Below are 24,403 nucleotides of genomic sequence, written 5' to 3'. Positions count from 1 at the left end.
CATTCATTCCTTCAGACCTTTGCGTACTTCTCATACCACCAAAGAATTTTCCTCGCAAAAAAGCCTCAGCCCACATATGCCTTTCATCGTACATCTTCCGAACCCACTCAAAGTGTCCAACTTGATGCTTTTCGACCATCGATTTCCATTTCATCTCAAACTCCTCTTCGCTATATGCATTAAGCATGCACCGACGAAAATCCTTTGTAAATTCAGTGTTGGTAACACTCATTTGAGCATTTCAAGCCAAATGCCAGCAACAAAGCTTGTGTGATGCTTGCAGAAAAACCTTTGTTATTGCATTTCGCATTACTTTGTCGCCATATGTTATTACTGCCTTCGGTTGCTTATTATTCATAATTGTCAAAAATGTCTCTAACAACCACGTGTATGTGTGCTCTGTCTCATCCGACAACAATACAAATCTGAATACTATTAATCTTTGATGTTGGTTAATCCCCAATATTACCACAAAAGGTTTTCGATAAGCATTCGTCTTATATGTCGCATCAAACGCTATAACATCACCAAACAACGCATAATCTGCACAACTTTCGCCATCACACCAAAATAAGTCCCCAAGGCGATTTGAACTCATCATTGTCATATCATAAAAGAATGATGGATCAGAGCTCTTCTTCCCTTCTAAATATCATAAGCAAGTTTCTGCATCTGATTCTTTCAACTTTACCTTCTGTTTGAATCGAGCTTGTTTCGAACATCGACCCTGTTGTACCCAACTCTGTTGTAACCCCTCGATCTGTCCACCATGAACTCGTGTATTTACGATGGTGTTACTCCTACCCTCTGTAATGACGCAGCCATAACCAAGTCTGGATCTGTTACTCTTCTGTGGGACCTTATGTGGTGCACAAGTTGTGGCGGGGTCAAGTTGTGGTTATGCACAGCATGAAAATAATTTCATGACTATCGATTTGTTTCTGAATTCAAAATTATACAGAATTGTGCCTGGCAACTAGTCCGTGTAAGTGGCCTTGCTTCTCTTTCTCTGCTTTTTTTCTGAAGGTATTTTGCAGGCCTGAACCCCTCTCGGCTACACACCCACGTTCGCCCTGTGATATTGCCATTAACATTTCTTCGTATATTGTGCCTCCGAACCCCAAATCCTGCTTTTCTTGCATATTGTCGGTAATATGTCTCAGCTTGTTCTTCACTCTCGAATTCCCTGCCTAACAAAGTTAGCATGGCATGCACATTATTTTAGACCATCTCTGTGCATTGTTGCTGATCAATCTCGGTCTGGTTGGTTCCCATCTCGTTGTTGATGTCGGTTTGTAGTTCAATGCTTCCAAAATCATCATTGTGGGCTTCCCCTTCGTCGTTTGAGGACACATTCCACTGTCCATAAATGTCGGCTTCTATTGTTACAGGATATTCCAAATCATCTCTATCTTCCTGTTCTTCGTTTGAATTATTCATTGTGCTGTATTTGCGTTCCAAATATCGTAGAGGATTGCTTTTCTTTGTCAACAGTATTCGTGTTTATGATTATACAGTCTGCAGTGTTGATTCTTGGGCCTCTCTCACGGGGCGACGGGTGTTCTACGAAGCTTTGTTTCTTTGCCATTTGTTGTTGTACACGCCATTATTTAAACTATTTTCCTGCCCTATCACCTTAGAAGATGATCAAGGAAGTAACTTTTTTTTATTTTTCAAACTCTCCTTGCAGCCAGCATGGCTCAGGCCATTCCGTAATAGCAAGATCATCTTCTTTGCTAACGACACTTCAGTTTAAATAATGGCAATGCCCATTTTCACAGACTGTTGTTTTTATAATTACCACTGCCCTCCCAATCCTTACTGTAATTATATGTGTCAACACCGTTAGAAGGCAAATCTTATGTTTCTTTAAGCTGTACGTTACACCTATGAAATAATTATTCTGAATAAAATTCGGGCACATTACCTTAATGTGATTATGTCTGAAAGTGGGATTTTTTTCCCCCAATGTCCAACAAAGCTACAGTGCATGACTTTTAATTGTTGTTTGATTCAAATTATCGTTACTCAGATCCTAGATTTTTTTTTGGCTTCAATTTCTAACTTATTAAATATTATAGTTATTGACTTGTATGTTATTATATTCCAAATATTTTTAGGGTTTAGTATATCGTGATCATGAACGTTGAAGTGTTTACTTAATTGTTTTACTTTATTAATTTAATTTCGCATTTAAACTTCAAATTGTATGAACTTTTTTTCATGTAGTGGTCATTATAAGAATTTTATTGTATTATTTTATTTGCTTTGTCTATGAATGGTAAATTTTTTTTCCATTCCTTTTTTAACCGTGCAAATCTTAATGATTACTTTCTTTTTATCTTAATATTTTCCTAATTCAGTACGAACATTTGATTTTCCTACATGTCTTCATCATTGATGGGATGAAAGGATTACATATTTGTGAAAAAAGTGTTCAGCCGTCTTTAGTTACTAGTACAAATAACTCTTACTAATGTCTTCATCGTTGATGGGATGAAAAGATTACATATTTGTGCAAAAATTGTTCAGTTGTGTTTAGTTACCGGTACAAATAAGTTTAAATTTTTTATCATATCGAGCATTACAATTATCTACAAAAATTGTAATTAAGTTATTATTTAGAATATACATACTTAATTATTTAAATATATATTTGTTGATATATTTAGTACAATTAATTATTTACGAATTTATACAATTAAATCATACATTAGTTAATTATAAACTTGACTTATAATCCATTATGTGCTTCTTATTAACTTCTCACAATCTTACTCTTTCCATTTCTGATAACAAGAACAATGTTAACATATTAATGGCAATGCAGCGCCTTTTGATATTGATTCATACAGTTGATGATCGACAGTATGAATTTTTTCCCATTTCGTATGCCAAGTCAGGGTCGTTCCCTTTATTGCTATCAATTATATTGATAACGGTCGATATTCTTTAGGTTTTACTTTAATTTATTCCTTGTTTCTCAACGGTGACATTTCCCTACATTTTTCCTGAGACGCCGGGAGGTGTTGCGGCCATAGAACGAGAATCAATCGCATGTCCACAACCTTTAACAAATACTTCTTCGCGATGAAGGTAATTGGCAAATTTATGATGCTTTGTAAGCCATGTATTTTAGTTTATTTTGAAATTACTTTAATACTAGTACACATTATTAAAGGCTGCTTTCATTGGACTACACATTCTTTCGAAAACATCAATTGTTTACTTTGTATTAGGTTGTATGATTGAAAATTATATTAAATGTATTATATTATCGGTAAGTGTTGTTTTTGAATTATCATGAGATGATATTTCTCATCTACCTTTCCGTTTGTGTATTAAATACATTTACAAAATTTCATCATACATGTATATATTTGGCAGTTAACCGGAAATAATTTAAATAACGATCTTAATAATAGTTCCGAACGCCCCCCCTTAAATGGTCAGTATCCCAAGTGGCTACCCTAATGTGTTACCTTCCCCAAATTAACCATTTATTAAAACATTAAATCACTTCGATATGAAAGAAGACTTTCTTGGACCAGATTGACTTAGTGCACCGTTAATTCTCTCCATCCGTTGTAGCCATTGGATTCCCCATAACTGATATCAAACGGTTGAGGATATCAAACGGTCGATAATATCAAATCGCCTCCTCATATGGGTCCACCCAGTGGAAACGTATCTATTTTCGAGAATATTTAACTCAAAACTTAATTACTTCGTCCAATTTTGGCCTAACCTAATAAATGATCTCTGACCACCTTTCAGCATCTCTCAATCGCTGCCTCTCAATTGTGAGAACTCAAAAACCTAGACCTAGAGCTGCTTCAAACGCGTTTGTCCTCTTCGGTGATCAGGGCGTCATGGCCGTTGCCGAATAATATTTAATGGTAAGTATTTTATCTTCTGACAGCCGCTTGCGATTTTGTTTTTAGGGCATTAATTTTTTTTTATGGTTCATCATGTACTCTTGCGAAGGACATGTAATATTTTTGTCGTACCAAGATAGACATTGTGGATGTGGATCACATTTCATTTTTTATTTTTTAGCTTTACTCTCTTCGCTTTTTTTAATTATGTTGTGTTGTTGCTCTATAAACTTGGCCTCTCCTGTTCGATTCCCTTGTTGACTAGATTCCTAGTATTGTTATTGATTCGTTGTCCATATTGGTCAAAGTATATGACCATTTGAATCTGTATTTGTATATAACGCCATAATTACTCTGTTGGTTGATGGATTTGTTAGGTAGTTAATCAGTTATTATAAAGAAAGCACGCAACCTTATTCATTCCAAACGGAAGAGTAGGAAAACAGTGGGCATTAAGGTTAGGCAAGATAGGAACAGTTCTTTGCTCGATTCAGTCCTTTGCAATATTCTCTCCTTTCTAACAACAAAAATTGATGTCGCTACTTGCATTTTATCTTCTAGATGGAGGCATGTATGCACTTCACTTCAAACTCTGCTGTTCGATGCGACATTATGCATAAGGCAGGGTGATTTCACTGATGCCACCATGGAAAGGTTTGAGATGTCTGTTATTTCTGTTCTTCTTCGAACCGAACGCTCTACTATATAGAAGTTATATCTCCATTCTTATAGAGTTAGTGGGTCCGGCAGGTTCAAAGGTTGGGTTTCGTTAGCTGTCATGCGTGATGTTCGTGAGCTTGAGCTTAACATTGAAAATCAACAACGGCTAGAGTTACCCGAGAGTATTTACAGCTGCAGATCGTTGGAGGTCTTGAAACTGGATTATGATTTTGACATCGCCGTTCCTGTTTCTGGAATGTGTTTCCCAAATCTGAAGTTCCTACGTGTGTCACTACAATATCCTGAAAATCAATTGACCGAGAAGTTGTTTTCTAGCTGCCCTTCAATTGAAGAATTGTGTCTAAAAGTTTATTTGAAGTATGATGGCCCTGCAACTAACTTCATAATTTCATCGTCTACGCTGAAGAGGTTTTATTGGACAGTACTAGTGGACGACTATAACTTTGCTTTCAATAATTTTCACCACAATTGTTTGATTATGGCTCCACTTCTTCAATTACTCCATGTTGTTGATGACTTGATGGTCTCGTATGAGGTGCATGACCTCCAATTTCTCCAGACGGTTAACTTGGCAATTTTGTTTCTGCAATGGTCAGTACTAAATCCTTGGGAAGTTGTGCAGCTTCTCAATGGTATTCTTAACTGCAAGTCTTTGACATTATCATCTGGCGTCATACTGCTACGGTAGATCTAAATTTAGTTGTTGCTATGCCATGCAATTTCAATTTTCTTACTGTTTCCTTCCCTGCTCATCACATTCACTTCGTTTTTCTTGTCGAACGTTAGGGGTAACAAAATTTTTGTATCCACTATGTATGCATTACAATTTGTCCATTTATATATGATCATTAATTTTTGTTTTGTTTTTTATTTGCGTAGGCACTTGACCATGCAAACCTCAGTGTGTTACCCTCGGTTCCTCAGCTGACCCATTTGGAAGTGCACGTTGGCGAAACTAGATGGCGAGCTCTTCCTGTAATCCTGACCTCTGCAGCACTGTTGGAAACATTTGTGTTAGTGAAGATCAGACCATGTCCAGCATATTCTGTTTTATGTCTTATCCCAAATTATAGACAGTTATATTATTTTGTTTTCTCTTAACAGGAATGTTGAGTTGATGTCCGCGACCCGAAATTTGGATGGATGGAAAATGGATGCGTTCCACAGTGTTTAGCTCAACATGTCAAAGAAATTGAAATTAAAGGAGTTGAGGATGTAGAAGATAATGTTAAACTGGTCGAGTACTTCATGAAACACTGTTTGGTATTGCAAATGATGATAATTAGGTCTAAGCGCACGGTGTCGAAAAAACAAGTTAATCACCTCCTCCGAACACTATCACAATTACATTGAGGGTTTGCGATATGTGATATTTTCATTGTTTGAACGCTATTGTTTATTTCTGTGGTGGTAGTTAATCATCGTAACATGAAACTTATGCTTGTAGCTGGTATGTTAAATAAACCCCCAAACTATGTTCTTGGTAGACGATTTTTTTCACTTTTTGGATGGACCATATATGGCTACAGTGTTGTTTTGTGTGCTGAACACTGACTTGTACAATTAAATTATTGTACGTATGGCTACATTGGTGTATTACTTGCAACGTTGTAGAAGATTTTAATAGTCGGATCAGTTCTTAATATTTCCCAGTATCAGCCGCGACGTCCCTGTACAACTGTGCTATTTGTTGAACATCCTTAGTGTATTGAAACAGGGCCTTTTTTATTCTTATTTGCGTAACACGAAATAGTGTCCCGTTATTTTGAAGGCCTACAGAAGGCAGGGAAATAATGAAACATTTACATATTACTACTCCGAATAGGCCGAAATTTCTTAAATATCCATAATATAATAAGGGGTTTGCTATATCCTTTATAACATTTGACATCGTATTCGACATAAACCCGAGCTACCAAATGTTGACAACCAAATGACGGTGATAAAATTGAAAGTTCATTACAACCACATCATAATTATTATAGTCGTCGTATGATAACCATTATCACTATGCTTCCAAAAAATATTACTTGTAGCTCCCATGTGTCACCCGTGCTTCAGACTCGTTCCGAGCATGGGTCACCCTCGTCGATCCAAATTTGCTTCTATCCCACCTACGGCATAACAAGAAAGTCGTGGTAACATTAAATGCCTAAGGAGGCACATGGAAAGGGAACATAAAGTCATTACTACAGACGAGACATAACAAAATTTTTTAAATGTGAGCAAATCCAACATTTTCGTGCAGTATAATTTCATTTACCACTATATTATTAGTGAACGGGCCTACCATCGCAGTTGGTTTTACCAGCTTGCACGTACACTTTCCATGTCCATCAGCCTTGCAAACTCTGCACCTATACTTACGCTTAGAGCGCGGTACTTTCATGTCTGCTTGTGGTAGTACTTCAGCTTCTTTTCCTTCTCCGTCGACAATTGTCTGCTCGCTACCCAAAATACTCGGATCAAGGGAGGCCAACAACCAGGTTTGAACGTTCCGATCTGTGCTTCCATATGGCGGCTGGTCATCAAATATAACTGCAACATGGAGAATGTATTGGCCTTTGCGCATACATACTTGCAGTATCTTATGCAACACCTCGTCTGAGTTAATATTGATTGCCCGACCGGCCCACGGGAGCACAGCTTTGGGGTGGAAATTATGGATGACAGGAGAATCTTTCTACTGTAACACCAAGGCCGCTATGTTGCACAGTCGGAGGATACAATAACTCGCCGGCCTCACAGATTTGATGACCATAGCTGAACCCATATATTCAAGGACGAATGTGAAAGGAGGAGGAATTGGTTCTGTAGTAGCTGACATTATTTAAGGACTGTGCAGTTATATTTTTTATGCAATGAAGGAAGTGACTATACTTGTGGGGCTCCAATGATATTTAAAGACGGGGCCGTTTGAAATTAAAGCCATACACCCGGCTAACACGTTCCAACAGTAAAACTGAAGGCATCAATAATTTTCTTCAAAGCACACGATACCCTGTCTAAAACCCTGCAACATCAATCACCTTATTCAAATATTTGGAGACAAGCCCATAGGAACTTTCATCCCTATAACATAACTCGATCTATTCAGATTTTAGATATAGGGTTCCTCATCTCCCGCTCTACGCACGGCATCATTACGTATAGATTATTTTAATGTGTAATGGATATATCTTCACGAACACATCTTGTTCACCGTAACCGATAAGTTGAAGGAACGGCTCTGGATGCATTCCCTAAAAACAATTTAAATTAGGCTAGGAACCAAATCCTAGTAAGACTATATATCACCCATCACTTCATAATCATCATAGTAGATCAAATCTTTCAAGCATTAATTGGATTAAAGTTTCTTGCGGGAGAAACTTGATGCTCCTTCAGCCATGCCTAGCATATTTGATCATATTTGAGTAAGCACAGAATTTATTCCCTTATTAATGAGAGGGTAATTTAGACATTACCCAGTTTCTGTAACTTGGCCTCCCTTCACTTCAAACAATTTAAATATCAATGAAAAAACAAATTGAAAATCTCAGAAAGTAACCGTTATTTGATCGTTGGCTGAAATTATGTTTCACCTTCCTTACTTCTTTTTCTATATAAACAGCCTGTAATGAGCAACAAACGATAAACTTTAGGGATTCTCATTGTAAGAGACAATACATGGCACATCGAGGAAGTAACAATGACAAGAACAACAATAACTACAATCGTAGGAGCGGCAGCAGCTGGATTCAGCTTAACAACCGTTATTGCGACTGTCCCCAACAATGCCGTGCAGCCATTCAGATTTCAGAGTCTTCAAACAATCCACAACGGTTATTATTTTGCTGCGATGCATGCAAGTTTTTTCAATGGTGTTCTCCAGATGGCACTGAATGGCGTAGTATTCATGAGTATGTTGAAGAGCGGACAAGAAGTTACTGCGTTCATTCATTGCATTTAGCAGCATTATTCGTTGCGATCATCGTCACCAATCTAATTGCTAGAGCATTGGTTGTTCTTTACTTATGGTGGTGGACGAGGAGCGGTTAGAGTCCTGCATAAACGTCATTAGGCATTAACGATTGCATATGTTACAGGCCATGTAATGGAGGACTTCGTTTATAATTTCATGGAGTTAAGCATTATAAAGCGAGATTAGGCACGTTATTTGTTAAAACTGATATTGACATTGGTGATTGTTCGCAGATAATGTAGTCAATCCTCGTTATAATTTTATTATTATAAATTTTGTGTCCGTGAAGTTGTTTTCGTCGATCTACACGCATGAATCAATTTTATTAACATAACGCGCGCGACTAGCCATTTCGGCAAAAAATTATGTGATGATTTCGTTTGTGACCATAAGGTAAAGGACATTTGACACGTGAATTGATCAAATTAATATAGCTAAACAAACATGTACAACATTCCGTCGTCAAAAGGAAATGAGAACTTTATGCAAATTAAAACAAAATGCTTGTTCCTGTTGGAACAATTCACCACAATAATATCTAGATGCTACCCTTTATCCATGGTCGGCAAAACCTGGGGTGTACAGTATTTTATCGAAATCATTGTACAAAAGGGGCCGTATATATTAACTGCTACAATAAATGACAGCATCTAGAACGACTTTAAACTTAAACCTACTACATATGACAGTGAATTGCTTGAGCGATGGCAAATATAATGGAGGCTTCCTTAACTCTCATTTGGAATGTGAAATCACTTAATAAACCATCCCAAGTTAGAAGGATGTCAAGCAATGAGGACGTAAATAGCAGCTAACATGTTCGAGAATGAAGATTAACCAAAAGTTGGAAGTTCATGATGGTCGGACTGTTGTTGTACCTCCTGCTATTAAATTAACATTTCATAATGCCTTCAGATTTGTTAATGACGCAGTTGCCGTCGCAGAAAATAAATGCAACATGGAGAATTAATAATGGAAAACTTAGGTATCCACTAGAAATATGAGGAAAAAACCAGGTTAATAAAGGTTGAAACCTCACCTTTTATTACGGGCCACGCTGAAAAAGGTTATGAATAGAATTAACCGGAGAACATTTGACGGACTGTTACTACGGATGCGAACACAACCTGTTAAAACTACCGATGGACAGAACCTTCTAGTAAGCCGATATCACATAGTGGCGTTAGAGTGAATCCCGACGTTCGGTAACGCCTTAGGCTTAGCATTTCCACAACCTTGGGGAACCCGGCTACACACCAATGACCATGTTCTCGCTATTGTTTATATGTGTGGAATTGCAGCTAATGAATTTTAAAAGGCCCTGCCTAGGAAATTGGAGAGTATGGCTGTGATCATAAGGCTTGTGTCCTTTTATTATTTGCAGAGGTAAATGACAATTGACAAGTCCGTGGCGCCAAAATAATATGTGGATGATCTATCTCTTCCTTCGTACTGAACCTGGTTATGTGCCTCCAGGAATAGATTTAAATGTAGTGCTAGAGATAATTATTGAACTATGAAATTCTTAATACCTTAAAGGTCCTAAACAATAATAATTTTGCTTGATGTATAGATTAAATGATAGTAATGGTATATGAACTTTTAATCAAAGCTCATACAATTAATAAACACAACTTTTGTACCATATTCGAAAACAAGAATCAATGTATTCATAACAATATTCGAAGGACATGGATCACAATAGTGTGCGAACTTAAATAGCCCAAGGGGATAATACATTTTGTAAATCAAACCAATTTGCTGGTATAGATTATCGGCAAAACAAATTGTAAACGTTGTTCCCTAAAAAAGTAATTTGTTGTCAGGAACGTGCAAAGTTAAAAAGTGTCCTATTATATTGAGTGTTGGCAGCCTATAGAGTTAATGGATAAACAAAAAGGGAGGTAAGGAGAGCCTTACAGCTTCAATCAATCGACATTTAAAACAAAGTGACCACCTTTTGGCATGTCAATTGTCATACAGTGACAACTAAGGTACATGGAGAATGGGACAACTTATTGTAAGGATGTTGATGCTCGTCTTAATGGAGTGAAATGGGGGCATAAGATGTCAGGAATGACATCGATTACATAAAAAGGCCTACAAAAGGGGCCAAATCTATAATGATCTATTGAAAAGACAACACACTTAAGAAAAAATTAAATTTACAAAAGGAAAAATAAACCTGATAAATATTATACACGTTAGGTCCTGATGCATAATTTATCATCATCCATTATGATTGCCCCATTAATCCCTTTGTTAATAGTTATGTTTATAAATTAATATGGGAAAAAAACTCTACCAACAATGTCATAATAGTTCGCATGGCTTGAAATTGGTAATGAACATTAAGTATAATATCAAAAATAATTTCAATAAATCCGAATAACTTAGATTGCAACATATTATTAAAATAACTTAAAATTTTTATTGCCATAGTTATTATGAACAATTATATTAATTAATTGTTAAACAATTTTATTAATTAAATGCAATAACCATATTCACAATAATTATAATAACATGTTAACTAATAATTTTTTTTAATTACGTTATTAAAAAAAGAATAAATAATGGTGAAATTTTATTTTCATATTAAATTGTTAATAAAAAATGATGTTTCAATATTGTTAATATTGAAAAAAGGCATAATAATTAATAATTAAATGTTAATATATTAAGTAATAGTAAGTAGTAATACATACGAATAATGAACATACTTCATTCCATTAATGCATCATAACGAGAGGGCTTTTTTTATCAATTAACTACAATAGTTGTATATAATATTAACAAAAAAAAATATGAAATTTGATGGATGCCATGAATTTGGAAAAATAAGGGGTGGGAAATCAAATCGTGGTCTTAAAAACACCGAACCGAACCAGCGGTTTTTTCTAATTGGGATTTCGGTTATAAAAAAAAAGCGAATTTTATCATTTCTAAAAAAAACCTAAATGTCGGTTTGGTATTCGGATCACTGAACAGAACTGAAAAATCAAACTTTGAAAACCGAAATAATTTTAGATTTTATTGCCAAACAATGTGTTGAATTATTTAATAACATCCAAATTATTTGTATAGATAAAGGTATTGAGTTTGGAAAATGCCTAAACTTGATGTTGATATTGATGACGATGGTAGAATGTTGTTGCTGTTTGTTTGGAAATTTTATTTTCTCGGTAAAGATGGGAGAATGTTGATGCTGTTTGTTTCTAAATGTTCTCGTTATTTTGTTATGTAAGTTGTAATTGGTTTTTTTTAAATTGTGTTTACAACATTATGATTATATTTATGTAGAGGAGTAAAGTTTATTTGGTTATGTATTTTGAAATTATAATATTTAATATTTTGTGAGTACCTTATTAGTAATTAGTGAGAAAATATTGATACAATGTGTTTTGATTACTTTTTAACAGTGTTGTTTATATTTGTAATCAAATAAAGATGAATTAATAGTTGAAAAAATGTATTACATTCATGAGGCCGAATGGCCTAAATATGTTAAATTCTAAATAGACCCAGAACCGAAAAACCACACCAAATCGAACCAATCCGAAAAATTCCGTTTAGGTTCGGTTTAATTTGAGTTCGGTTCTTATTCTGTTCATTTTATAAAATATTCGATTTTAATTGTATGTTCTTAATTTTGATCCAAAACGAACCAAATCGAATCGAGCCGTGGCCACCCGTACAAAAAATTGAATTAAAAATCTAAAATTGTTAATTAATCCATTTAATATTATAATACATTTTACTGTATTAGCTCCTTCTTAAAACAACCCAAGCCGGTCCGGAAATCGGGGTTTGTAAATGCGTAATGCGTGTCCGCTTACCAAAATGCGCATCATGATTAAGACATAACAATTTAGTTGTTTTGCCATATGCATGTAGGCAAGGATCGCCCCATTCCCATATAAAATATTGCAATATTTACCGGCTAGGTACCCTTATAAATTATGATAAGCCACCAAACATTGAAAGAGCATTGATTCTGAAACGCTCTATCGGGTAGTATAATGGATTGAAGACCGAAACAAGAAAAGTTACTATAGCAATATGAGGAGTTTGTTTTGGGCCCGTTCAGATAACAAATAGTTAGGGCCTTTAAATGTATATTCAAAAAGTGCAGTCATTAAGACTAATGAATGCAGGATCTGCCTCTAGTGTTGCGAAACCATTCTAAAGGATGTATGTACCTAAACCTCTGAACAACGGGCAATAGAATAAGTTTTATGGAAATGGGAATGATGAAGGAATCTTCATTGCGTTTTCCATTTTCTATGATTTTCAGTCAAACATGTGTAATCTGATAATGGAAGGCAAAAAATTTGTGGCATCCACACGCATTTGGATGCAAATTTCGCGCCAATTCGCAATTTGGTCAATGGACATGGTTAAAGAGCGCAATTATGATGAACAGGGCAGGACAGGAAGTTTCGACCTTCATTTGCCAACTCGTTCACGAGTATCATAAGCGAAAGGATAAAGGGCACAATACAGAAACATCATAAAGGAGGGGTCGTACCAAACAATTTTCCAAACAGCGGACACTGAAGAATCACTTAATGGAAGGAGGTAATATGCTTACTTCTTGCTTTTAAGTTACGTGCCTTTACGATTTAGAAGAAAGCAATGATTCATAGTTAAGAGTAGTAATGCATTGGACAGAAAATCAATTTGTCATGAAAACTGCTTCTAAAATATTGTTTATGGTGTTGCAATAACACCAATGCGACAACGCAATTTAACCGGATTGATTCGTAATCATACTGTAACATTGTTGGACAACCACCTAAATTTATAATTTTTAGGCTTATTCCCTAACCAAAATTAAAAAGGTAATATAATAAATTATTGTCGTTCATGATCAATGAAATTTACGTAATAGTTTAATCTTCTAAATTTGATATTAACTGAAAGAAATAAAGGTTTTATACGTATAAAACGAGAAGGTTGTGATACAGACATGGAAGAGGACAAACAAGCTGGTGTTCTAGAGAGGAAAAGCCAAACGAGATAGAAATATAGAGGTTCCACGAAGCAGGCTATCAACAAAACATCTCCAGAATATATTCGTACCCGCAGCTGTGGAAGTAGACTGACAGGCAACTCCGCTAATGATACTGACCGAGCGGAGCAATTGTTAAAAAGAAAATGTCAAAGAATGAGGAGAAAGATTGCGAGAGAGCTCTTTCCTTCCAATAGTCATAGTTACGAACAATGCAACAAACAATCACTTATAGGAATGGGGTGTAAAACACATTTGGCAACAGAGAGGTGCTCGGATGATGATGAAGAAAGTCTGGAAGAGAAAAATGATGAGGAAGACCAAATAGAAGGATACTCATCGGAAAATGACAAGGGCTGTATGTATAGATTGACAGATGACGAAACATCGAAATATGTAGGTGAATGGTTCAAATTTGATGACCCTCCAAGGCATAAGATGATATTGTATCATGGACAGAGATTCAGAGATGTCAGTCACTTTAGAAAGGTGATTGAAGAGTTTGCAATTCGTGAGGGGTTTAAGTTGTGCGTAATGGAAAATCGGGGCCATGCCGTTTCCTATAAGTTTTTCGATCTTCGCTATGACTGGGTGATCAAAGCAGGGAGGGTTGTTAATGGAAGGACATTTGTTGTAATAGAGTTTCTAGCAGATAATAAATGCACTCGCCTTCCCCAACAATTCTGGCATCGATCGAAGTGGATATCAACAATTTATCTTCATAGATGGAAATTGCAACCAAACCTCAGAATAGTTGACATAAGGGATGAGATTGAAGCAACGTATGGGGTAGTATGCCATGAAGCGAAATTGTTGTGTGCAACAAAAAGAGCGAAACATATTCTGGGCATGGACCATGAAGATGGTTATGCTATATTGAACCAGTTCAAAGACAAAATGGAGAGAATAAATAGCTGCAACATCGTACTCCTGGAGAATAATAGGCATGAATATGGAGAGGTAGAAAGATTCAAAAGGATGTTTGTATGCTGAGAACGGACGTCTTATGCGTTCAAGAATCATTGTCGAGGTTTACTGGCTGTTGATGGATGGAAAATTAATAACCCATACAACAGTGTGATGCTAGTGGCAGCTGCACTTGATGGGAACAATGGGATATTACATATTGCATTCTGTGAAGTTGAAGTGGAAGACTTGGATTCGTGGGTGTTTTTTTAAAAAATTATAAACAATGCTTTGTGTTTGGAGAATGGTGAAGGTCTATGCATTATGGGTGACGGAGATAATAGGATTGATTATGTTGTTGAAGAATTCCTTCCTAAAGCTGCGTACAGATAGAGCTGCCTAAAGATTTTCACAGAAATGGTTAAAAGATTCCCTACAGCGCCGGTGGAACACTTATTTTGGTCGGCTTGCCGCAGTACAAGTGCAACATCTTTCAATAAATATATGGATTTGATACATCATCAAAGTCAAGAATGCCATGATTGGTTGTTACAAACTGATTGGTCAAGCTGGGCTTTTACAATTCCAAAATGGGTCAAATGTACTTGTGTAACCCTATCTATTACTGACAAACTTCGTAATTACTTACATCAATATTTGGAGATGAGCATTGCTAGCAAATTTGTAGCAATTGCACGCTTAACAGTAGAATTGTTTGAACGAAGAAGAATGGAAATGTGAAACTGGTACAGGGAGAAAGTAACGCCAACGGTTCGGGAAGTAATTCATGACCGTACCATTGATGGTCAGCGCTTCGTGCTTGCTGAGGAAAATGGCACAAGGCTAAAATTAACTAATACCACATCAATAATTTTTTACCTCAACATGGAAGCACATTCATGCAGTTGTGAGTTGTAGCAGATATCGGGAATTCCATGCGCGCATGTATGTAAGGGAATTCAATTGAGCATGGGAAATGTTGAGGAGTATGTGGATAATATGATGTCTGTCCAGAACTTTTGTTCAATGTATGCTCCCGGGATGATGCCATTACCTGAAAAACATGCTTGGAAGTGGGGCTCATGTAATAAACTACTTCCGCCGATGATCGACAGTCTGAAGACTGTTTCAATGAAGGGCAGTAATGAGACTGCATCCTGCACAGCTCTTCAATGCATTGAAAGTAACTCTGACTCTGCCACAAATAATTTACAGGTGCATATGGTCCTTGAAGTATAACTGTTATAGTTCACACTAGATGTTCGCAATTGTAATATTCCCAGAAATTTTTAACTACGTTCTTACTTATTGCAGTCGACCCATCTAAATACTGTTACTCACTCTGCTGAAGAAAAGGATAGCCTCCGGATGAAATCCACGTCCAACGATGGTAGGATAAGTAAGTTTTATATTGTTCAACTAAGCAAAACAAGTTTCGCAGTTGTTAGTTTTCCCGTGGATATGTATCTTATTAAATTTTTAGAAAAAACGACTAAACAAAAACTTTTTTCTGTGCGGCTTATTGTGCAGGCCTGTGATCACAATTTGGATCGCTTAGATGAAATCGACATCAGTCTTTTGCAGTTCCACTCTCTATGTTTCATTATAATGTTTTGTTATATATGTATTTCATTATAATGTTTTGTTATATATGTAATATAAACAAAGTCAATGGCCTTTCGGGTATTTTGGCATGGGGGAAGATTGTGATTCTATCCTTGCCAGACTATCTCTTAACCAAACTTTTGATATCTACCACCATGGTTATCTATTTCGCTCTTAGTGCACTGTTTATTAACAACCTAAATTCTGCAGAAGCATTCCTGTGAATTGCATGCTTCATCTTCGATGTTTGTTGTTGTGTATGTCTGAACAAAACAGAATTATTACCATGTCTAAAGCAATCCATTGCTGTGAATGAGGTAATTTATTACCTTATTACATGAAAATGTTCTTAATTTCCTTCTATCGCCTTTTAATACCACATTTTACGCATATCTTTGAACACATTCATTTTGTGATTTAAGTAATATTCTGCATTATACAAGATGCACCTTTAAAATTTGTGCCAAATTAAATTCTATTACCCGATTCTAGTAACAAGTCGGCCAAGTACAAAGTAAAATGAGTTGAAATCATGTTAACTCAAGGCACGAGTTTTTTGAAATTGCATTTATCATTACCACAACGGTGGACATCAAAGGCATATCTACATAATATTCATAAATCCAATAGCCTAGAAAAATGATATTGACTACTACTACCATTAAGCACTTCCCCCTTCCTTGACACTTCAACGAACATTAACCTATCATTCAATGTTTTTATTCTTAAACCGAGCCCAATGTGAATGTGCATCTTAAACGGCAATTAAAATAATAAATTATAAATTCAACATGCAAGGAAAAATGCTATTTAGATTTTCGGTTCTATCACTTGTGATGGGCCATAAGACCCGCTCCTATTTTTTTATAGCGCCTTCAATGGAGTGCTTTTCAATCTCCTCAATGGATAATACCGTCATTTGTGGTAGGACCTCCTAACCATGCAAACCTGTAAAATATGAAGGCGTCGTTAAATGGTCCGGAAACATGTGATAACTCCAAATACCCTTATCAATCAATCGCAATTCTATTATTTTTTGCTATCTTTTTGCATTAACTACTAAATTATGGATCAGTTGTATAGTCTTCTACAAAGTGATACAGCCACTCAAATAATTAAGATATATTTATCCCAATACAAGATGCACCTTCAAATTGGTAGCGCCTGCACTCCGATTTAACAAAGCTCACTCACAGGACACCACCTTTTGACAACTCAATTTAATTACAATTGGAGGACTTGTATAGAGAAACAGAAATATATTTCGAAACCTGAGAGAGTCAAGTATTTATAACTTACTGCATCACTCTCAATTTTTAGTTACAAAAATAATTGTGGCACCATGATTACATGCTTCAACGAAATCCAGATCTTAATCAACATGCTTGGTCCAAGGTGGCTTCAATTGGTTCATTGGAATATCATGCCAAAGTTTCATATTCCCATTCCAGTGCACAACTACAAGTGATTTCATATATCTTCCATACTAGTGCTTTCAATATTTTCAAGTGTCAATACATTTCATAATTAATATAATGGTTTTGTGCTCGAACAAAATTGTGCTCAAACGTTATTCAAGTGTTCTTATTTTCCACCATATCCTATTCTCATGTTGCAACACAAACAACATTGCTAATTAATGACAATCCAAATCTAAAATCTAAATTGAAAAAAAAAATTGAATAATTTCACCCAAAATGTTGTCCTGATGTATAAATTTAGTGAACATGTTACCATATCAGCGATAAATAGAACTTAACAATTTTGTACCAGTCACAGCAGTTTTCATCAAACAACTAAAGGTTTAGGATTGTACAACAAGTGCAATCAAAGTAAGTAGCAAACCACTATAGTTCATAGCACATAGTTAATGCATATTTCACCATAAACACTTTTATTTTTCAACCTTAATCAATGAAAATGGCTAAATATTAAAATTAATATTACCAATTTTTCCCACTGCTGATTTTGTTCTGTGCACTCCTCCCTTGTCCAACCAATCAAATCAAACATGTTCATCCCATAAGCCCATGCACATCACTTTCGATTAAACTTCTCCTTAATTAAAAGATCAAAGATTTTCATTTATTTTGCATATCTATGAAATCAACCAAAACCATACCATTCCTATGCCCCTTTCACTTTCCCCTCCATATCAATCTTCCACAACCTATTTTCTCCCATTGTACTACAATATCATAAGCCGTTAACGAAATCCTATGTCATTTTTCATACATCTTCGACAAATAAAACATCAAATAATTCAATATGAACAAGTATTTCAGATTCCTAAACTTCGTACTAGCATCTTTTGTACCATTCTCAACCTAGTTTCCAAATTAAAAACTCTACAAATTAGCGAACTACAGCTGCCTCAACACAAGGACATATGACAAATTAAAAAACTTATAATCCTCAACAGCCTCTACATCTAATTGTCCCCAGTTATAGTCCTTTAATTTACACATAACCTGCATTGCTGCACTCTCGATTTTTTCCCTTAAAATATCAAACACATGTACCTGGGTACTCCAAGTTCTTAACATCTAAAATCACAACCACCAAATCTGCAGGCACATTACACAATTCATTTTTGTACATTTGGGCTTCCTTTCATGGTTGTAGTGCTCCAGATGAACAATTTCCTCTTCTATCAGCCTCCTACCAAAATAATGCATAGTTATTAGGTGTTGATTTTGTACCAACAAAAACAGCACCTAAACAAACCTCAAATCTTTTTTGCCTTAATGAACTATTCGCTCGCATAAACAAAAAATCAAATTTTTTGCGGTTTACCTTATCAATCTTCAACTTATTATCACAGCACTATTTGGCCTCCGCATTTATCTGCTGACTCAATTTCATTGTCTCTTGTACATCGTTTTCAAATTGAGTCAATATAGATTCATCAATTATCGGAGAGTTCGACTAACAAAACAGATCCAACCCTGTACGAGTGTAATTTATAACCCTATATGAATCACAGATACAAACATTTCGTCAAAATATCACAACCATTCCTTCGCCGCAGCCCAGATCTAATTTTTTGTTCAAGTATATAACTTACAAAAATTTTAGCATGACTATATCTAACGCAAAATTGTTACTGCAATTTGTTGGTTTGTAATTGTACTTACCGACCTGTAAACAGCGCAAGCGTGACAACAGTAAGTGAATAGTTCAGACCAAGATGAGAAGAGGAAGACAACCACTGTAAATATCAATTACTGTATCCAGATAGATTTCAGATGAAATCAGATCGATCTGAAATGAAATCAGAGCAGTCGTTGCCATACTAGGAATTTCCCACGATTAACAAAACTTTCCAATCACTCAAATGATATTATATTAATATATGACCGGCTCCAGCAGTTTTCAGTTTTTGCTTCAAATTTCAAAAATTTATTTTAGCCATTAGATATTCTCTCAATTATCCAACGGTGGTTTTAAAAGAAAACAAAAAGCGTGGTACCATACCACAGAGGTAAGGTAGGGGGACCCAAATTTGGATCACATTAGGAAAAAAATTAAAATAATTTAAAAAAAAAAGGGTTTCGTAAGCGTCCCTCTACCGACATTTTTTTTTTATGAGAAATTTGTAACCTACCCCCAAATAAATTGACATTTTGCACCGCGTCCCCAACAAATTTAACTTGTTGCACTGCGCACCCAAACAAATTGACATTTTTGCACCACGCCCCCAATTCCGTTATTTTCTCAGTTAAGTTTAACGGCTCCGTTTAACTTTTGATTGAATGACAAAAATGCCCCTCTATGTAAAAAAACAAAATTTTTAGCTCATTTAATTTTTTAAGGTTTTTTTTTTCAATTGCAATAAAAAAAAAACAATTCTTCTTACATGTTCATTGTCACCACTATTATTTTTTCTTTAATTTTTTAAAGATTTTTTTTTCAATTTTAATAAAAAAAATTCTTGTTACATGTACATTTGTCACCACTATTATTTTCCTTTAATTTTTTTAAAGATCTTTATTTCAATTGCAATAAAAAAAATTTCTTGTTACACGTACATTGTCACCACTATTATTTTTTCTTTAATTTTTTAAAGATTTTTATTTCAATTTTAATAAAAAAAATTCTTGTTACATGTACATTTATCACCACTATTATTTTCCTTTAATGTTTTAAAGATTTTTATTTTAATTATAATAAAAAAAATTTTTGTTACATGTACATTGTCACCACTATTATTTTTCCTTTAATTTTTTAAAGATTTTTATTTTAATTACAATAAAGAGAATTCTCATTAAAATTAATTTAAAGAATAAACTTTCAATTTTACCCCTCCACTGTTAAACTTAACTGAGAAAATAACGGAATTGGGGGCGTGGTGTAAAAATATTAATTTTTTTAGGTGCGCAGTGCAATAAGTCAAATTTATTGAGAACGCGGTGTAAAATATCAATTTATTTAGGGGTAGGTTACAAATTTTCTTTTTTTATTGCAAAAGGATTAACGCTTTCGGGCCCGATTATTTTATGATTATGCCAAGAGAACTCTTGGAATCCGCACGCATTACTAATTATTAAATGTTTCTGTACATTTTGACCGGTAGTATAAAAAAATTCCACAACTCGTTTGAATGATAATAGAAGAAATTAATAATTTATGACAGAATTTTCTCCTACTTGTATACAATTTATCAAAGGCAGATTTTCTAATATCAATGAGGATCACGTGATTCTTTGGCTCCATCCATTCTGAACGTGGGCTCCATCGCTGGACAAAAATTCAAAATTCAAAAAGGCCAATTATAAAGCGCAATTATAAATCAGAAAAAAAAATTTAAATGAACAAATTAAGCTCTTTTATAAAAGTTGTTGAATAAAATAGTATTTCCTGTCTGGGCGACTCCTGAAGAGGTTAGAGCTAAGCTACAGTCAAGAACCAACTACCATCAACTCACATCAACTCACATCAAATTTTCATGGGAAAAAGGAGTAATAAAGGCTTCAGTCCCGAGAAAAGCATATACAGGATTGGATTACCCCTCCGACATGTTTGGCAAATAATGAGCCTTAAGTGGCTTTTTTTTTTTTTTTTGAATAGATTTAAATTTTTAGTAAAGCTGAATAGTATTTTTTTCTTATTTGAATCAAATAAATATAAATATTAAGTTATTTTATAACTTAAAAATTTTAAAAATGAGTATTTTTATATTTGTACCTTTACAAATTATAAATATTAAATAAATAATAAATATCTCAAACAATATAAATAAGATAATATATCATCATAATATAAATTATATTCAATTGAATACAACTTTTTAATATTCTAATTCAATATATATTAATTAATTTTACTGTAGTTTATGATGTTTTGATATGAGATCTATTTTTTTATATTAAATTCTAATGATTTAGAGTTATTTGTAAGTCTTTCTCCCTTGTGAAATACGAGTAGAGTAGAGACATTCCTCGTTTGTGAAAATTATTTATTTGGGCAAATACTTCATAATATTTAATATAATATTATAAGTCTCAGTTATATGTCTAATTGTAAATATCAATATAGTATCTGCTGTAATAACAGTTATGAATATATGAAATAATTCAATAATTTGATATGTAATCAGTACTAAAAAAAAATTCTAGTGAGTCTTATGATGGAATTCACTTGCAATCCAACAATAAAACCACTGCTATGCCATTTGGCAGAACATGAGTGATTAGTCCTACCACCTTCTCATGAACGAACAACTGTGGTATTTACTCTATTGTTTCATTTTTTTTTCCCTAGTCACAGCTTCCACTTCAACATATTTAACAAATAAAGTTTAGTGAATGCCAACAATCTCTCCTGTTACAAAAAAGATGTCTGTGATTTGTTCTCTACTTATATATGGATGGAAAAAAAATTCTAGAATTTGGTTGTCATTAAGCTAAATAATAATAATGGTAGAAAATAATATAGAATTTAGAGTTTAGGGTGAACAAATTGATCAAACTCTTATCTTTATGTATTTCATTTTACTCTTAAAATTTTTATGGAAATTATATTTTTCAAAACATTTTTATTTGAAAAACAAAATAAATAGCATCTTTATTCAATTTTTTAAAAATGTTATTCTAATTTAAACATTCATATCTATTAATACTATACAATAATATTAAGTCTATTAAGATATGTAATAACTTTTTTGTTAGATTTGTCAATACCTCCTCTTCTTAATTTCAAAATGGACGGTTTGAGTCTCTCTAATAGTTATGAAAATATTATCTTTGATTTGTTTTTTTATCTTGGATTTTAATATAAATATATATATAAATGTTCCAGTCATGAATTTTAAAGTGCGGGAAACTTTTAAAACTGCATGATTTTAAAGGCTTAAAACTGTAGGCTTTTAAAGCCGTGTGGTTTTAAAACTTTCCCGCACTTTAAAATCCCTGACCAGAAAACTACTATATATATATATATATATATATATATATATATATATATATATATATATATATGCTGGTTTTAGTTGTATTATTTATAACATTAAAAAAAGTCTATTAAGATATCAATAAAAGAATGTAAATGCAATCATGGAATACATAAAATAGATGAAACATGTTGCATGTTGTGAGCAATATTGCTAGTAGGGGTGGGCATGGGTTGGTTTGGGTTGGATTTTAAGTCAACCCAAACCAAACCATCAAAATTTGGATCCAACCCAAACCAACCTAAATATTTTTAACCCAACCCAAACCAAACTATTTGGGTTTGGTTTGGGTTTGGTTTGAATTTTATTATCAAAATAATTTTTATTTTAATAAAATTTAATTATATCAAAATTATAATAATTATTAATTTTTATTAATTATTAAATTGATATTAAAATATAGTGGATAAAAATTATAAATTTTACAATAACTTAATCCTTAAATTAAAGAATACTAGAAAATCAAAATAAAGTTTAATCACAAAAATTATTATTTCTCAATAAATAAGAACGTACACTTTAATAATAAACTTTCACAAACATGACATTAACAATCTAATAATAAAATTTGCCACTTGTTATTTATTTAATTATGTAATATTTGTTTTTATTTATCGTTTTGGTAGTTTTGCGTTATGTTGTCTACTTATATGCTTAATTTTATTTACATTATGATATTATATAGTGTGTATGCTTTATGTTCTAATTTCATTATGTGGTAAGCGAAGTTTTGTACAGGGCCTAATATGGGCATTACATTCAATTATTGACAAAAAATTAGCCGCCATCTAGCATATCGGACCCAGTCCAAGCCGAGTTATTATTGATCACTAGTAAAGTCTTCTGCTCTTTCTATGATGATCCTTCCATGTGAGAGGATTTATTTTTGTAAATAAGAAAAAAAATTATGTTATTTACAACAATATTTATTTAATTTAAATTTATTTTTACATGTTATTTTTATTTTTTAACTGTTGACAATTGATCACGCCGTAAAAAATTTAATGGTGGCCTTTCACTTATTTGTGTTCATTTATTTTGTTTTTATTTATTTCATTTGAAAAATTTGAGTGTTAGAGTTTTGTCCATGACCCATGGGTAAACCATATCCAACCCATAATGAAATAATTTTCTATATAAAACCCACATCTAACATATTTTTATGATTTACCCAATCCAAACTATTTAATTTAGTTTGGGTTGTGGATTTATGTCCACCCCTAGTTGCTAGTTCAATAATAATTCATTCGCTACAAGAAAGTTCACTTTCTGCAGCATTGGACCCATGGGCGGACCCAGTTCAGGCCCAGGAGGGGCTTAAGCCCCCCCTGAGCCTTAAAATTTTTTTAAATTTAGCCCATAAAACCCCTTTTAATTATTAAGTTCAATAACTTTTCTCAACAAAAACAAAGTATTTTGGGCTTTGAAATTAAACCCATTTAAATAATAAAAACTTTTTAATTTAATCAAATTCTAATTTAAAACTAACTTACAAAACTCATCGTTTTATATTAATAATAAAAAAATTAAAGGAATAAAAAAACAAACCCCAAAATCATGAAACTGTGAATCACCAAATCACAAAGACCGGCCACCGCCACCGACGAACGTTTCCATTCCTGCTGCCAGTCTGCCACCAACTCGTTGTTATCTGTTGCCGCGATCGCTGAGCCTTTGATGATTTCGTCCCTTGCTAGATCAGCCATAGCCCATAGATTGAAACAGGTATTGTGCTTGAATGTTGTTTTGAAGTTTGACTAATGATTCTGGCCGAATGAATGTGCTGCATCTCTCTAACTTCGTTCATCAATTCTTATTCTGATAGCTATCTACAAAATTCCAAAAGTAAAAGTTGATTTGTGAAAAGTGAGCAATTCTTTAATATTAAAATTGAAAGGGAAAGT

At 34.0% G+C, this 24,403-nt stretch overlaps 1 protein-coding gene and 1 pseudogene across 1 annotated transcript; one reads left to right on the top strand and one right to left on the bottom strand.

Annotated features, from left to right (window-relative positions):
* Nucleotides 1-4,656: 4,656 nt before the first annotated feature.
* LOC18051914 (probable FBD-associated F-box protein At1g32375) lies at nucleotides 4,657-5,247 on the top strand. Its single transcript, XM_024190652.1, has one exon. The coding sequence runs from the start codon at nucleotides 4,657-4,659 to the stop codon at nucleotides 5,245-5,247; it is 591 nt and encodes a 196-aa protein (XP_024046420.1).
* Nucleotides 5,248-17,844: 12,597 nt separating this feature from the next.
* On the bottom strand, nucleotides 17,845-24,205 carry LOC112100814 (annotated as a pseudogene).
* Between the last annotated feature and the right edge of the window lie 198 nt (nucleotides 24,206-24,403).

The sequence above is a fragment of the Citrus clementina genome, unplaced genomic scaffold, assembly GCF_000493195.1.
Source record: "Citrus clementina cultivar Clemenules unplaced genomic scaffold, Citrus_clementina_v1.0 scaffold_2, whole genome shotgun sequence".
In the NCBI taxonomy this organism is placed as follows: Eukaryota; Viridiplantae; Streptophyta; class Magnoliopsida; order Sapindales; family Rutaceae; genus Citrus; species Citrus x clementina.
The sequence above is the reverse complement of the archived record's forward strand: the minus strand, read 5'-3'. Positions and strand labels throughout refer to the sequence as shown.